At 36.0% G+C, this 16,589-nt stretch overlaps 1 gene segment (V, D, J or C); it reads left to right on the top strand.

Annotated features, from left to right (window-relative positions):
• Positions 1-7,168: 7,168 nt before the first annotated feature.
• LOC131405470 (T cell receptor alpha variable 26-2-like) lies at positions 7,169-16,146 on the top strand. The segment is given in 3 exon segments: positions 7,169-7,314; positions 7,766-8,096; positions 16,086-16,146. Coding segments are annotated over 3 exon segments (432 nt in total).
• The last annotated feature ends 443 nt before the right edge of the window (positions 16,147-16,589 follow it).

The raw sequence follows: 16,589 nt of genomic DNA, 5'->3' as shown, positions 1-16,589 counted from the left end.
GAGAAAGTGACAAGTGCTGTGAAAAGTGAGACTGAAACTCATGGAGCCATGCAAAGCTATTCTATTCAAGTGTATTTTGTTTGTTTTTTTCTGAGGAAGATTGGCTCTGAGATAATATCTGTGCCCATTGTCCTCCATTGTGTATATGGGAGGCCGCCACAGGATGATCTGATGAGCAGTGCATAGGTCTGCACACAGGATGTGAACCTGCCAACCCCGGGCCGCCAAAGCAGAGCACCTGAACTTAACCACTATGCCACTGGGCCAGCCCCTATTCTATCCAAGTGTTTTATTTTAAGGAAGCCATCTTAAAGAAATTCATATCTGATCAATAAGAGGTTTTTTCCTAATTATATAGACTTTTAAAAAGCCCTGATATGTGGAAAAGTAACATAGTGAGACAATAGATATGAGCTCTAAATTTTATAATTTACAATGGGGGTAATCTGTATGACAACAGAGATATAGATTCTTTTTATCTTCCATTTTGACATCATGAGTTGTCTAACAATAAATTATGAGTCTTTTCCACATTTCTTAAAATGTCAGAGACCTAATATGTTCCATTAGCACAGACACACATTACATGATTCTGGATGAAACTGGAAATGACAATTGAAACTCTTTATTTCCTTCTGATGCCCCAGTTTTAAATCACAGAATCCATTTTCAAAAGGTAAACTATTCCTTCCTAAACAATATTTGCATCAGTACTCTTTCTTTCCAAGCCTTGAAAAGTGTATATACCATTCGAATTAGAAAGCAGTGTATAAGGAATTGGTTACAAGTTCAACAATTTTGAGTCCAGCCACAGGGGGGCAGCATCTGCAAACACAGACCCCCCTCTAAAGGTGGGTGAGTAGAATAGTGACGTCTGATTGGCTGTCTCAAATTTACAGTCGCTCCTTCTCCTTTCTTTCCAAAAAGCAGTGGTAGACCACATTTCTTTGGGTCCTGAAGAAGCTTGTACAAGGGAAACCCACTTAGGAGCAGCCAGATTCAGCAACGGTTTCTAAAGATGAAGAGGCAGATGCTACTCACGGTACCAGTGTTGATCATATGGATGCAAGTATCACGTGAGTTTGAGATTTCCCTAACTGCTTCCAAAGAATTCGACATAGTGGAATATTATCTGCAGGTATCTGCAGGAACAAGACTTGCTGATTGAGGGCAAAGAATTTGGAAAAAAAAAAAAAACTGAAAAGAAGGAAGATAGGGGGAGCTGGGAAAAGAGATAAGGAAAGGAGAAAAATAGACAAGACTGAGAGAGACCATTGTAGCTCAGAGAATAGAGATCTAATCAGACTTTCTCTGATCCTTCCTATTGTGTCTCTGAACAGAAGTGAATGGACAACAGATAAAGCAAATTCCTCCATTCCTGCTACTACAAGAAGGAGAGAACTTCACCACATACTGAAATTTAAGCAGCTTTCAGTGGTATAAGCAGAGGCCTGGGGGAAGTCCTGTTCTCTTGATGAAATTAATTACGGGTGGAGACGTGAAGAAGCAGGAAAGGCTGACAGCTCGGATTGGAGAGACTAGAAAGGACGGCTCCCTGCACATCACCGCTGCCCAGACTACTGATGTAGGAACTTATTTCTGCGCAGGGCCACAGTGCTCTCGAAGCACCTGCTGCCTGTCCCCAAACCTTGCTGTGGGGTCCAGGAGCAGCTCTTCCTTATCGCTCCTCAGAGCAGGAGTCAGAGAAAACTGAAGTCACAATGTCTATGAAGACATTAAATCTTTAATTAAAAAAAAAAATTCCAGGCTGTCTCATTGGAGAATTGCACCAAACATTTGAAGAAGAATGAGCATGAATTCTACGCAATTTATTCCAGTAAATGGAAAGAAGAAAATAATTCCTAACTCATTTTATGAAGCTAGTATTACCCTAATACCCAAATCAGACAAAGAGCATACAAAAAAGAAAACTACAGAGAGATTTTCCTCAGGAATATAGGCAAAAATTTCTTAACAAATATTAGCAAGTAGAATTCATCAATATATAAAAAGAATAGTACACTATATGTAACTGGATTTTTGTTTCAAAGAAGCAAGGCCACATCAATATTTGAATCAATTGATGGAGTCTGCCATATTAACAGGCTTAAAAAGAGAAATTAAATGATTTTATTAATCTATGAAGAAAAAACTATTGCCAAAATTCAACACTCATCCATGGTAAAAACTGTGAGAAACATTGGAATAGTGGGGAACTTCCACAACAAGTAATAGTATGCTTACTGGTAAAATAATATATATTTTTCGCTAACATCAGGAACAAGGCAAGAATATACACTCTTATCACTTTCCTTCAACATAGTGCTAGATGTTCTAGCCAGTGCATTAAAGCAAGTAAAAATAGAGACAATCGTATAGATCAGAAAAGAAGTAAAACTTCCACTATTTGTAGATAACATGATTAACTATGTAGGAAATCCCAAAGAATATACCAAAAAGACTCCTACAACTATTAAATGGGTTCAGCAAGGTCACAGGATGCAAGATAAACATACAAAAGTCGAATACGTTTCTATATACCAGCAATGAACATGTGAACATCTAAATTAAAAATACAATGCCGTCTACAATGGCTCAAAAAAGACCTCAAATACTTAGGTGTAAATCTAACAAAACATATACTGAACTTTCATGCTGAAAACTACAAGACACTGATGAAAGAAATCAAAGAAGACAATGAAGAGAGAGCCTGTGTTTATAAATTGGAAGACTCAAAACAGTAAATATGTCAATTCTCCCCAAATTGATATACACATTTTACATAGTTTCTATTAAAGTCCATGCAGGATTTTTGTAGCTCCAGGCAAGATTATTATAAAATGTATATGAAAAGGTAGAGATATGAGAATAGCTTAAACAATCCTGAAAAAAGAAGAATAAAATGGGAGCAATTTGTCCACCTGATTTCAAGCTATAATGACAGCAATCAAGATTATGTGTTATTGGTGCAGAGACAGACACATAAATCCATGGAAAAGAATTAGAGAACACATAATAGATCCACACAAATACATCTAACTTATTTTTTTTATAAAAGTGCCAAAGTTCAATAGAGGAAACAAACTTTTCAATTTATGATGTTGGAGCAAGTGGACATCGATATGCAAGAAAAATGAACCTTGATTTAAGTCTTACACTTTATACAAAAATTAACTTAAAATGGATCACAAACTTAAATGTAATATGTTAAACCATAAAGCTTTTAGAAAAAAGCATAGGACAAAATTTTTGATACATAAATCTAGGCAAAGAGTCCTTAGACTTGACACCAAAACACAGTCCATAAAAGTTAAAAAAAAAAAATGATAAGTTGGACTTCAAAATTAAGATCCTTTGCTCTGCCAAAGACCCTCTTAAGGGGAGAAAAAGACCAGCTGTAGACTAAGGAAAACGATTTGCAAATCATAAATCCCATGAAGGACTAGTATGTGGAACATATAAAGAACTCTCGAAGCTCAACAGTAAATAAAGCAAACAATCCAATTAGAATACGGGCAAAGAATTATTTCACTGTAAAAGATATACAGATGACAAATCAGCACTTGAAAATATATTTAACGCCATTAGCGATTAGAGAAATGCTAATTAAAACCACAATGAGATATCACCACACACGTATCAAAATGGTCAAAATAAAATTTGTGACAACTCCATCTTTCCAGAAGCAGAAGTTATTATTATTTTCAAAATTTTAGCCATTTTAATGTATATGTAGTTGTATCACATTATGAATTTAATTTACATTTTGTTTATGAGTCATGATGTTGAGCACATTTTCCTAAACTTATTGACCCTTCAGATAATTTCTTTTGAGAAGTGTCACTTCACATCATTTGTCCATGTTTCTTTGGGTTTTAGATTATTTATTTTTTACTATTTTAAAATTTATAGACAAGTTTTTGTATTCTGTATTCAAGTTCTTTGCCAGATATATGTAGCATAAATATTATAGCCTTGTCCTGTGACTTGCTTTTTCAATCTCTCGATGGTGTATTTGGGAAATATAAATATTTAATTTTTTAAGAGTACGATTTATTATCTTTTCTTTTATAGTTAGTGTTTTTTTGTGTACTTTTAGAGAACTCTCTGCCCACTCGCAAGACGATAAAGAAATTCTCCTGCTTTCTTTTAGAAACTTTACAGTTTCACCAGTCACATGTAGAGCTCTTTTCCATCTAGAATTAATTTTTTGTATGGTATGAGGGAGGGGTCAAGGTACTTTTAAAAAACAAGAATAGCCAATTGCTCCAGCACTTATCCAAAACAGATCATGTTTTCCCTCATTGAATTATATAGGTACCTTTGGAGAAAATCAATTGACAGTATATGTCTATGGGTCTATATTTGGATTTGATTTTGTTTTTTGACCTCTTTGTTTTGGCCTTATATCAGTAGACCATTCTGTCTTAATTACTGGGGCTTCGTATAAGTTTTAAAATCTGGAAATGAAGTCAAACTTCCTCCTTCATTTTCAAGTCTTATTCTAGATCTTTGTAATTCCACATAAATTATAGAATTGGCTTCTCAACTTCCACCACAAAAGGTTGCTAGTAATTTGGTTGGGATTGTGTCAAACTTATGGGTCAATGTGGGCCAATTGACGCCTTGACATACAGAGTCCTCAGATTCACATGCTATCGTCTTCATTTATGTAGATCCTCTCTCATTCCTTTTATTAATGTGTTGTTGCTCTTATTCTAGAGGATTTGCATATCTTCATTAAATTTATTTCCAGATATTTGATAAATGGCATTTTAATTTTATTTTCCATTGCTTTTAGGTAGGATCTAGAAATAAAATTGATTTTTGTGTTTAACAACTTTGTTTAATTCACCTATTAGTTCTAGTTCCTGTAGTTTGTTTATAGATTCATCTATATTTTCTCCATATACAGATGCATCATCTGTGAATAAAAATGGTTTTGCTTCTCCCTTTCCAAACTTTATATATTTAATTTCCTTTTCCTGATACGATGCCAGGCTCTCCACTATGATAGTGAATAGAGGTAGTGAGAGTGTCTCTTTCTCTGCTTCCTGACCTGAGTGGGGATAATATTGACTTTGGACATTTTCACAGGTACCTTTTATCAGATTCAGGAATTTCTCTTCCATTTCTGGATTGTTGAGAGTATTCATCATGCAAAGGTGTTAGCCTTTTGTCAAATTCTCTTGCTTTTCTCAAAGTAAATTAAATACATTATTCTGGTTTTCATGAAGCAAAGGAAGATAACCTCACCTCGTATGGTCCTAGAGATAATATGATCTTCTAAAATTCAAGACTCTGAAAAAAGGCAATACGCTAGACAAACATATTTTTAAATTCTCCAGAGTCATAAAGAGTGTTTTTTGTCTTTCAATATTATTTAAAATGCCACTTGTTTGTGGTCACTACTGTCTTCTAAAAGATAAAGGCAAATAAACCGACAAACAAAAAAGATATTGTTGGTTATTTTTCTTCTGTCTTTAGGTAACTTCAGTTTTTATTTGTTCTTATATTTTCAGCCATAGCATGTTATTGACTTATCTGTGTCTGTGTGCATGTTTGTGTGATCTGGCACAGAATAGGCTCCCAATGAATACTGTTATATAAATGAAGTATGATTAATATGACATTTACTCCTGTATCTGCATAGTCTGATTTTCCCTTCCCTAGGTTTGCGAAGTTTACTGCCTATTGTTGAATTTTGTCCACAAATCTATCCCTATATTTATCTGATTGGAGTGTTTTTTTCAAAATGTTTCCCATAAGATTGGAAGACTGTATTTAGAATAATTTAAGGAGTTGTTAAGAATAACTTCACCTACTAAATTAATTAATAATGACTCATCTACTCATGGAGGAAACAGGTAATTCTTGAGGGCCTCCTCTGTACCAACCTCTCTTATAAACATAGAATAATATGGGCTTTTGAACCAACCTTTAAACATGAGGTTAGAGAGAAAAGGAAAATTAAAGAGAAGCCAACAACTGAGAATCTTAATGGGGATATTACCTAAATAAAGTAATCAAACCTTCCTTGGAGTGTTTGGAGAAAACAAAGGTGAGTAGAGAGGTATTACAACTAAGACGTCCACCTTCAACCCTGAGGAAAGCATCTTTCAGAAGATAGCTGGCTGATGTTTGGCCTGGTTTGAGTTGTGCAGTTCATGTATTCACTCACAAGAGGGAGCTGCTTCATCTGCAAACTTAGTTCCTTCCTGGGAGAAGGGAAGGTAAGCTTATGTTTTCCACAGAAAACAGGAAAAATGACATATTTCATCCTCTTTAGACCACTTGTACTTTATAATCTCTAGTTGAGTCTGTGTGGTCAAGGATTCAGGGCCCTTAGCCCAATAGCCTGAGCCCCCAACCTTTCCCTATTCCCCCTTAAACACTTTCTCTCAATTTCCCTTCCCTGATGATCACTTACCTTCCCCATTCCTTATACTCTTTTTTCCTCCCTCCTCTAACCTTTTCTACTATCCCCCTCCCTTGTTTGCATTCCCTTCTCTCTTCTCTTTCTTCCCCAGCGTCCTTGGTGCCCAGCACCCATAAGCATGGGTGTAGAGGAGATGAGTATTAAGGATGTTTGTTCCAGGAGGCTGAGAGTGAGCACCATGCTTGTCATCAGTTACTCTACCAAGAGCAGAGGTATTGAGAAATATCTCTCTAGACAACAGTGGATACTTGACTCCAGGGACCTTTTTAGGACACCTGAGATCCAAGAGGTTTTGCTTTTAGTAACAATGTTATTAATTTTTCTTATACCCATGAGCACATCACTGCCTACTTCTGAACATGCATTTTCTAGAATGCGGATGGAGATTTTCATCTTCTTACAGCACAGAGCTGAGTACAGTTTTCTGGGATTAAATGATCCTGTCCACAAGCTCTGTGGAGCATCAGCCAATTTCTTTGGTACATTGAGGAAGAAATTATGGAAGAAAGGTTCTAGATAGACACCTCCTTGTGATTGATTTTCCTTATCCAGAGCCATGTTTTAAACCTCACAAATGGCTGCAGTGGACACCCTATGAGTTGTGGATGTCTGGTTGATATTCTCACCTTCTTCTTGGGGACATGACTAAAGCAGGGGAAGAAGAAGGAACTTCTCTCTCATTGGCTGACAAGGTCCTGGCAACAACACAGTGGTAGCTGCACTCCTTGCAACCTTTTCTAATAGCTGTTGCTTCTGTTCTCTGGAACCTCTTTAAGCCTAAGATCAGACACAAAGACTGAGTTCTGGGACCGTGATTCTGTTTTGTCCTTGAAGTATGAAGCTGGTGACTGGAGTAACTGTGTTTCTGACCTTGGGTAAGTGTTCTGTGTCTACCAAGGGATGGCATTGAGGCCAATGGACCTTGAAGGGTTAATTGCTCTTTACTCCTCTCCCTGTGCTTTATCCAACATGGTAGTGATGGAACTAGAACTGATCTGTGCATTTGTCTGGGAAGCACTAACTTCTACATGAGTAGAACCTAGCCATGATCCCAAAAGTGCCCTTAGCAGTATGCAGGTTGTAAGAAATCTCTGGGTTTATTGAGTCAAGGACCCACGAAACAGAGCCTATGGAGTCTCTGGTTCGTGGCATGTATCTTTGGTCTCCACAATGAACACTGATGATATTTTTGTGTTCTAGCAGGATATAAATAAACACACTGGACTATGGGGTAGGGCCAGAGAGTTATGGGAGTGTTGTGCCCTTGATCCACAGAATTACAGTGATTTGTGGTCAGGAGCTAATTTGATTTTCTTGACCCCTCAGGGATTCTGATTGATGCTAAGACCGCCCAGCCCAACTCCATGGATTATGCTGAAGGAGAAGATGTAAACCTGCCTTGTAACCACTCTACCATCAGTGGAGAGGAGTATATACATTGGTATCGGCAAAATCCCAGTCAGAGTCCACAGTATATAATTCACGGCTTACGAAACACTGTGAACAACAGCATGGCCTCTCTGACCATCGCAACAGACAGAAAGTCCAGTACCTTGATCCTGCCCCAGGTCACCCTGAGAGATTCTGCTGTGTACTACTGCATCGTGAGAGGGGCACATTGGGACAGATGGGGCTGCACCTGTGCACTATCTCCCTGGTTGGAGGGGGCAACAGGGAGGCAGCAGCCATGGAGAGCAAATCTAGAGCCATCTAGTAGGAGAGTCAGAGAGCAAGAAGAAAGGAAGAAAATGAAGGGAAGGAAAAAGGGAGAAGATGGATAAGGAAAAGAAGAAAGACAGGATGAAGGGAGAGAGGACAAGGAATAAACACTTCATTTGCTGATGTGGCTGAGAAGAATTATGAGGAGACTAAGAATCATAATTCTAACATAGAAGTAAAGTAAAGAGGTATTAATAATTTGTCACAGCTCCTCCTCATGTCAATAAAATGTTGGTTTCAGTGTGTTAGTCTCGATATAAAAGGTGAGGAAAATAAAAATAATTCTACTTGTCCCAAAGGCTTCTTTCATTTGGACCCAGGGACAAGTCCAAACTCTGAAACACATTCTATTATAATTGTTCCACTTACCAGAAACAAATTGCTCTTTCTCTGAGAAAAATCTGAACTATTTTTTGTTGCTAGTCTAGCACATGCATGTTTGTAGTGAAAAAAATATTTTTGGAAAGAAACAAAAATTAAGTGAATGTTAATTTTTTTTATTTGTTTAGAAGTCCTGCATCTCTAAAGAGTTTTCATCATTTTTTGATCTTCCCTCAGCAACACACAGATCCATCTCATTGTAAAAGACTCAGGCAGAGCAAAAGTGAAAGCCCCTGGTGCATCTCCTTCATCCCCTCAGCTCCCACTGTCCTTCTCAGAGAAACCAGTTCCAATAGTTTAAAGTGTATTATGCCAGCTTGTTTTCTTTCAATTATATATATATATATATAGGTATATAATTTGATGCAACAACATACTCCTTTACACACACCCATATAATCACAAGAGAACAATTTGCCATGTAAATTGGATTTATTTGAATTTTTTTGTAACTTGTCTTTTGGTTTTAATTCAATAAAGTGTCCTGGAGATTTTTCTACAGTAGAAAAAATGTAGAGAATCCACTTCATTGTTTTTGATGCCCATTAGTACTTTGAAACATTCCATCATTTAATCAATTACTTTCCTACTGTTGCAAATTCTTCTTTATTTCTTTGCTGTCATAAAAAATGTCTTACACTTATTTGTAGATGCACTTTTGTGTATACATGGAAATATCTACTGTTTTTTGTTTTTTGGTGAGGACAATTGGCCCTCAACTAACATCTGTGCCAGGTTTCCTCTATTTTTTATATATGGGACGCCACCACAGCATGGCTTGATGAGTGGTATGTAGGTCTAGAGCACCCGGGATCCAAACCTGCAAACCCTGGGCCACCAAAGTGGAGTGGGAGAGCTTAACCACTATGCCACTGTGCCACCCCTGGAAGTATCTATTTTAATGAAATTTCTGAAATTGGAATTGCTTTGTCAAAGGAAAGGTGAATTTAAAATTTTGGGAGAAAGTGACAATTTGCCCTCTGTATGGTATTAAACGATTATACTCCAACCAACTGTAAATGAGGATGCTCATTTTACATTCTTGCACAAATTGGAAATTATGAGTATTTTTTATTTTAACAATCCAAATCTACTTTATCTAGATGCATTTTCTTGATTCACAATGCTTTCGAGCAACTTTTTCTCCATATATTGGCACCTGTTGTTTGACCTTGGTCATATGCTTATTCCTAACGTTTGACCATTTATAATTAGATTCTTTTTCTTTTTCTTTTTATTTGCAGAAATTATTTCTATATCTTAGTTCTTTCCTTCTATATTTGTTTGAATATTTTATTCTAACAATACTACTTTTTATTTTGTTTATTTTTAAAAATGGTTGTCTTTAATTTTTACATTGTCAAATCTATCAAAGTATTTTTTTCTTTTTGGCTTCAATGTCTTTTTAAGAAAGCCCTAAATATGTTCTGTCTTTTAATTTTCATTACTGTTTTTTGAAGAATTATTCTGAGATCTATGTTACATATTAGAAAACTAAACCTCAAAGAGATTTAGAAACTTACCAATATTCACAGTCTTAATAAGTGTTAGCATCAGCTTTTTAGTTTATTTTTAAACCTGAGATTGTCAAGCTCCAAAATCTAAGTACATGTTGTTCAATTTGTCTTACTGGAAACAATCGTAAGAAGGAAACCCCCAAATAATGAATCAAATGGATAGTCAGTTGAATGGATCATAGCACCCATCCCAAAAGGTGATACACATTTTAGAACAAAATGTCAAAATGTTAGAGTAGGTATCATGAGTTATGAGTTGAGGAAAGCAATGGTCCCTAATCCTATAAAGATATAGTGCTAGCCCCCTAAATATTCAAATTGCAGCAGCAATACGTGTTGTTTATATGAGAGATTCTGAAGCATCTTTAGCTCTGTATTAGTCATACATTTTCCCAAATAGAAAGGATAGAGAAGAAATTAGTACGCAAGGCAGAGAAAACAGGAGAGAGGAGCTCTGATCCTTGATGTGAGTGGCATTCAAAATATTCTTGGACCTTCACAAAGACTGAGAAATTTGTCCTGGTACATAAGATGTGTACATAAATGTAATTTGCTATGATTATCATACTTTGGCAATTGCTTGGATTCCATGAGTGAGAGATGAGGGAACAGATATTTGTACTCAAGTCTTAGAAAGTTCAGTGGGAAGGGCTAGTGTCAGTTGCCAAACATTAGCATATCTCTTTCAAGATCCTGAACTTACTTTTTTTGCTTATTTCCTCGTCTTCACAGCCTTTGATCTCACTTTCATTTCATTCTAAGACCATCCTCTGTGTACCTATGTTTGAAAACACAAAGGCCTGAAACATATGCTTTCATCTGTTTTGTTTACCGAAGTACCCTCAGTAACTAGCACAGTACCTGACAGTAGGCACTCAAGAAATATTTATTGAATAAATAAATATTCATGACTGAAAATTTTACTGACAAATGCTAAGATACAATAAAATACTTGGGCACCAGTTAGATCTTCTATAAAAATTTAAGAAAGAGCTCAAGATTATCACATGCATATAGTAATGAAGATAGGGGTATATTCCAAAATCCCTATTTATTAATACACTCATTCATTCCTTCATTCCTATTTTCCTTTCTTCTTTCCTCCCTCTCACTCCCTTTTTGTTCCTTCCTTTATTCCTTTTTCCAATCATTATTAGTAAAATAGGTCCCCCAAGTATTTTGTTAATCTCTTTCTGTGAAATTTCAATTCATTCCAATTCAAAATTTTCTTTATCTGTGACGTTATTCATAAATTATGCAAAGTGGTAAGAATTTCTACTTCCATCATTAAAATTAATAATACACTGTGTTTGTCATAAGGTGGTTGACATCAGATATTTCGAAAGGTTAGAATGGCATTTAGCTAGAATCTCCTGGAAAGGGGCAAGGGATTCTCCTAACTTTACAAAAAAGGAAATAGAAAAAAAAAAAAAAAAAAAAGAAAGACATTTAGACATCAATTGGTACTCAACAATTGAGCCATTGCCAAAACTACAAGCCAATAAAGGCATAAAAGATACACATGATGATTCAGCAAAGTTATGCTTGCAGGAAACAAAGCTTGCTAATGCCAAAGTAGTGAACAGATTTAAAAAATACTTTTCTTATATTCCTGTCTTTTTCATCCCTATTCAGAAATAATCCTCTGCCAATCAAAAAAATCATGTGGCTGTCTCTGCACTGAATTTTTTCTGCTTTAAAATGTGTTGCTAACTTTATCTTCATAAATTACAAAATTATGGATAGTTTTTAACTGAACTATTATTAGTTCTGCTGTTAGTTTGACCACTAGAGATTTACAATTGGTAGATAGTCTCACAAGAGAATAACAAGAGTTAAGAACTCTAAGGTCCATTGGCACATTGTATCTTTTGACTTTAACTTTCTAAAAATACAGATTGAATCAGGAAGAGATTGTTGGCAGTGCACACTGAGGATTCTAATGTCCCACAAACTCCACCTATTACGCAGATCTGAGAGACGAACTCTAACTTTAGGAGAGTATCTGATTCGTTCCACCAGAATTGCATGAGATGACCAACACACTAAATGATTTTCAAATTAACTTGCCACCAGAAGTACATAAGAGACAAGAATTTTGTAAGAAACTAAGTAACAAGTATAAACACATATGACAGACAGAAAAGAAAATATCCTGACACAAAGAGAAGGAGAAAATTTCTAAAAATACTTTATTTTAGTAATTACAACAGAAGTTTAGAAAACTGTGTCATCAATGTAATAAATAAGTGGTGACTATAAAACATAAGGCAAAAATCTAAAAATAGAGAAAAAACTGAAATAGAGGAGAATAAGATGAGCAGATGGAGATAGGTGATAAAATACAATTTTATTATAAAATAAATACTGAAATACCGTTACAATAAAAATTGAAAAAAAAATTTGCAATATTTGCCAAGGGTAAAGGATGGCCTTTTCAATAAATAGCATTTAATAATTTATCATACAGAAAAAATGTATTTTGGCCTTTACATCATATGTAAATAGCTGTTCAGATAGAGTGTAGATCTGAACATCAGAATAAAATATAAAGCTTGTAGACGAAAATACAGAACTTTTCCATTACTTTGTGTTAGACAAATATTTCTTAAATAGGATACAAAAATATTTAAGCACCAAAATTGGACTATATTAAATTGCCATTAAAATTATTTCAAGAGTTAGAAGGGTAGCTAGTGAATAGAAGATATTTGTAGAAAATATTATTGTCAAAGGGCTCAATTTTATTTAAAAATAACTTCAAATCAATAAGAAAACAAGTAATTTGATAGAAAAGGCAAAACTCTTAAGCAGGCATTTCTCAAAAGAATGGTCAATAAATATGTCATTTCTATAAGGTACAGAAATAGACATACCTAATCTGTACTGTTAGGAGTCAGGATGGTGTTACCCATGGGACAGTATCATCAAGGTCATAAAGGGAGCTCTGAAGTGTTGGTAAGGTTCTGTTTCTTGATCTGGATGCTGGTTATAAGGGTGTGTCAATTTTGTGAAAATGTATCAAGCTGTACACTTACAATATATTATACTTTCATATATGTGTATTATACTCAAATAACAATTTTAAAATTGTACAATGGCCTCATATTAATTATAAGATATGTGAGCTAAAGTTTAAGGTGTTTTCACTCTAGTTTTTCTTTTCTATGCCTGAAATATTTGAGTAAGAACACATTTGGTAAACAAGCATTACTTCAGACCATGAGTAAGCTCTGGCCCTCTATTAAAAGAACATAGATGAGAAATGTGATAATGGTCTTTTCCCTCTATCTGGGATACAAATGTAGGACTTTTGACCTTTGATATGTAGTCCAAGGAGTCTAGCTATAGACATTTTGGATTATTAGTAAAAGTAGAAAAGTCTGTTGAATAGGAAAGGATGGAAAATCTCTCAGGATAGCTACAGCTTATTGATCAGAACAGAGTATGTGGTGACTCCAAGCTGCAAAGTCTGGGAAGGTATGTATTTTTACCTAGGAACATTGCTAACTAAAAGAACATCAGGATTCTGTTAGAAAGGATGAAGAAGTAAATCCACTATTTGTAGGCGACAAGCAGTACCTGCCATAGCCTTAAATGTTAAAGGGATCCCATAGCACTGTGGCATGCTATGTGGCCAATAAAATGTGTTAGCAAACATCTTTGCCATAATTAACTTTACCCCAGAATTTAGTGCATGGTTCCAATTTGCAGTAACAGTGGGTAAGAGAGTTCATCTGGTCTTTGGATTTGGCAGGTCAAATGGAAGAGAAACAGGAATGAGTTGATGGATGGCATTTGTAAAAGAGCTTTAGAATGATTGTCTTCAGATTCTGTATTAGATAAGGAAGCAAGAGAAGGTAAAAGAGGAATGAAAGAAAGTAAAGGGGTCAGATACTTAAATTATTAATAGATAGAAAAGCAAGAAAGAAGATTCACAATCAACTTCAATAAACATTCCAAAGTCTTCCAGCACATTACAGCCTCCATTGCAGAGACCCGGCAATTATTTATAAGCAATGAGTGCAGCGATCTCGGGGCACTAGGGATTGTGCCCCAAATGTGCCCTCCACCACGTGGGCTTTGAATGTGAGGTAGAGATACTTTTCTCTAGTGTTTCCATCTATAAATAGAAGCACATGTAGATTTTGTAATGTAATGTAACGTAACATAATGTAATGTAATGTAGTAGATGAGAGCTGAATCCACCTGGATAGCCAGAATTTACTGATTTATGGCACCTGCTGAGAGACTTGAGCAGCAACTAATCTCACTGTGGCCGGATTCCTCTGTGATAGGACCCCTTGGAAGCACATTCAGTGCTGCCTGTGATTGACTCCTTCCAGAGAGGAATGATTCACCAAGGAATTTGACTGTTTTACTTTCTGAACTGACCTAAGGATCTCTTAACTTCCTATGAAAATCTTTCTACTTTGGCCTCTATATCCACATTCCATTGTAAACAAACATTCAATAGCCCCCGTGAGAATTCTTTCCACATGCCTTAACTGAAACCTGTCTCATTTGGAATACAGTTTCTTTCTCTTGTCTTTGCTCCTTATTGTCCCTCATCTACAACATCTCAGATTTAGAGATAGACAACATTCTCCTCACCACCCCCCAAAAAACCCAGATTATGATCTGTGCACGTTTGAGGCTCAGGTCTTTCACCCCTACTTTTCCCTACCCCTTTTTGTCTACCATCTTTATAAACACCAGACACTCTTCTTTATATATTAAAGACCTAACAGAGCTCAGAAGATTCCACTGTAACCTAAAATACCACATGACTTAAAAGTCCACATGGACAATTCAAAGAGAAACCTGAACTCATCAACTGTAAAGACTGCTAAGTAGAATCCCTTTTAGCCTTTAATGCCCATGGCCACACTCTAGAAACATCTGATGCTGATTCTCCAAGTAGATGCCGCTCCACCTCTGAAATCGCACATTCTGTTTAAAACCTCGCATCCCTAGATTCTTACACTCAGTTCCTTCTACAGCACTTGTTCTTTGATGATATATGATCATTTCATACTCTGATCTCTTGACTGTCATTTTATTTCTCAGAGGCTTCCTGTCATTTGTTTTCTAATATAAATGCCTAAACTCCATGGCCCTACTTCAATCAATATTTAGTCATTAGTCTCATTGTTCTTGCCCCAATTTTGTGTCCTACCAGTGATTTTATTAATTCCCAATCATGGATCAATATCCGCCTTCTTATAATGTACACTTTGTCTGTTAAGCAGAGTTCAAGATAATCACACAGGGGTGCAGACTGGTGTCATTGAAACCTGTTGTCATTTTCAACACTAACTAGGGCCACAGTGTTGCCAGAAAAGTATTATTTTTCTCTACGATTGTCTCTCATTGTCATTTCCTACAGTGACTATTTCAAAAGTTCTCATACTCCTCAGACTCCCTAACCCAGAACCTCCTGCATTCCCTCTCTTGGGAGGCACTTAATTTCTATTCATAAGAATAAAAGAGATTCCATTAAAAATTAACAGATGTTTCAACTTTCTGCCTTCACACTCTGAAAAATTACAGGAATATATGCCAATATTTTCCTCCTTGATTCCCCAAAATTGGAAATAACTTTTCCTCCTTGCACCAAAACTAGGTCCTTCTGCCTCTGGTCCACGTTTTAATCCTATCTTTCTCCTCGGGACCTTGATCCGTTGCTTATAGATCTTTCCAAAAGCATGTTAATATGCCCCAATCTTTAAAAACCCTTCTATTACCACTTCAACATCCTTGTCTAGTTAACACCACGTCTCTTACCTCCCCATCAAATTTCAACCTCTGGAAAGAGACTTCTATATTCAGATTTTCTGTTCATTGTCTCATTGCCATTCCTCATCCCACAGCAGTTTAGCTTCTGCTGAAAAGACTCAAATCATGATGTTTGTGCTGTTAAAAATCAGTGGACACTTTTAGTTATCATCTCTCTGGATAGACATTTCTTCAGCATTTTCTGTTTGACATCCCTTCCTTCTTAAAACCCCTTTTCCCTTCTCTTTTAGGACATCAGTCATTTCTGATTCACCACGTACTGCTCTGGATTACCCTCTGATGTCTCTTTGATACTTTTCTCACTGCCCATCCATTCAGTGTTTGGGGATTGTCTTTAGTTTCTCTTCTCTTCTTAGTTTTATTCCCAGTGTTTGCCATGGTGAAATTACATCTGCTCCTAAAGAGTGGTACTATATCATAGACAACATAGGAGGTAAGGAGCTGGGCTTAGAGTCTAACAGAATTAGTTCTAGTCCTTGTGTGTCCTTGGTCAAATTGTTTAACTTCATAAAGACTTGATTCTCCTTCTATTAAGTGAGGATAATATCTACTCTAAAGGGCTATAGTGCTAAATTATCAGTGGTTAATAATGTGGATTCTTAAGTCATACTAATGGGACAAATTCCAGTTGTCACTTACTGTGACCTTGGACAATTTGCATCCTTCCTTCCATGCTTCATTTTCCTCATTTATAACATGAGGATGATAATATGATTTACTTCATAGGATTAATT

This window comes from Diceros bicornis, chromosome 5, assembly GCF_020826845.1.
Source record: "Diceros bicornis minor isolate mBicDic1 chromosome 5, mDicBic1.mat.cur, whole genome shotgun sequence".
In the NCBI taxonomy this organism is placed as follows: domain Eukaryota; kingdom Metazoa; phylum Chordata; class Mammalia; order Perissodactyla; family Rhinocerotidae; genus Diceros; species Diceros bicornis.
Note: the sequence above shows the minus strand (reverse complement) of the source record. Positions and strands in the feature narration are given on the sequence as shown.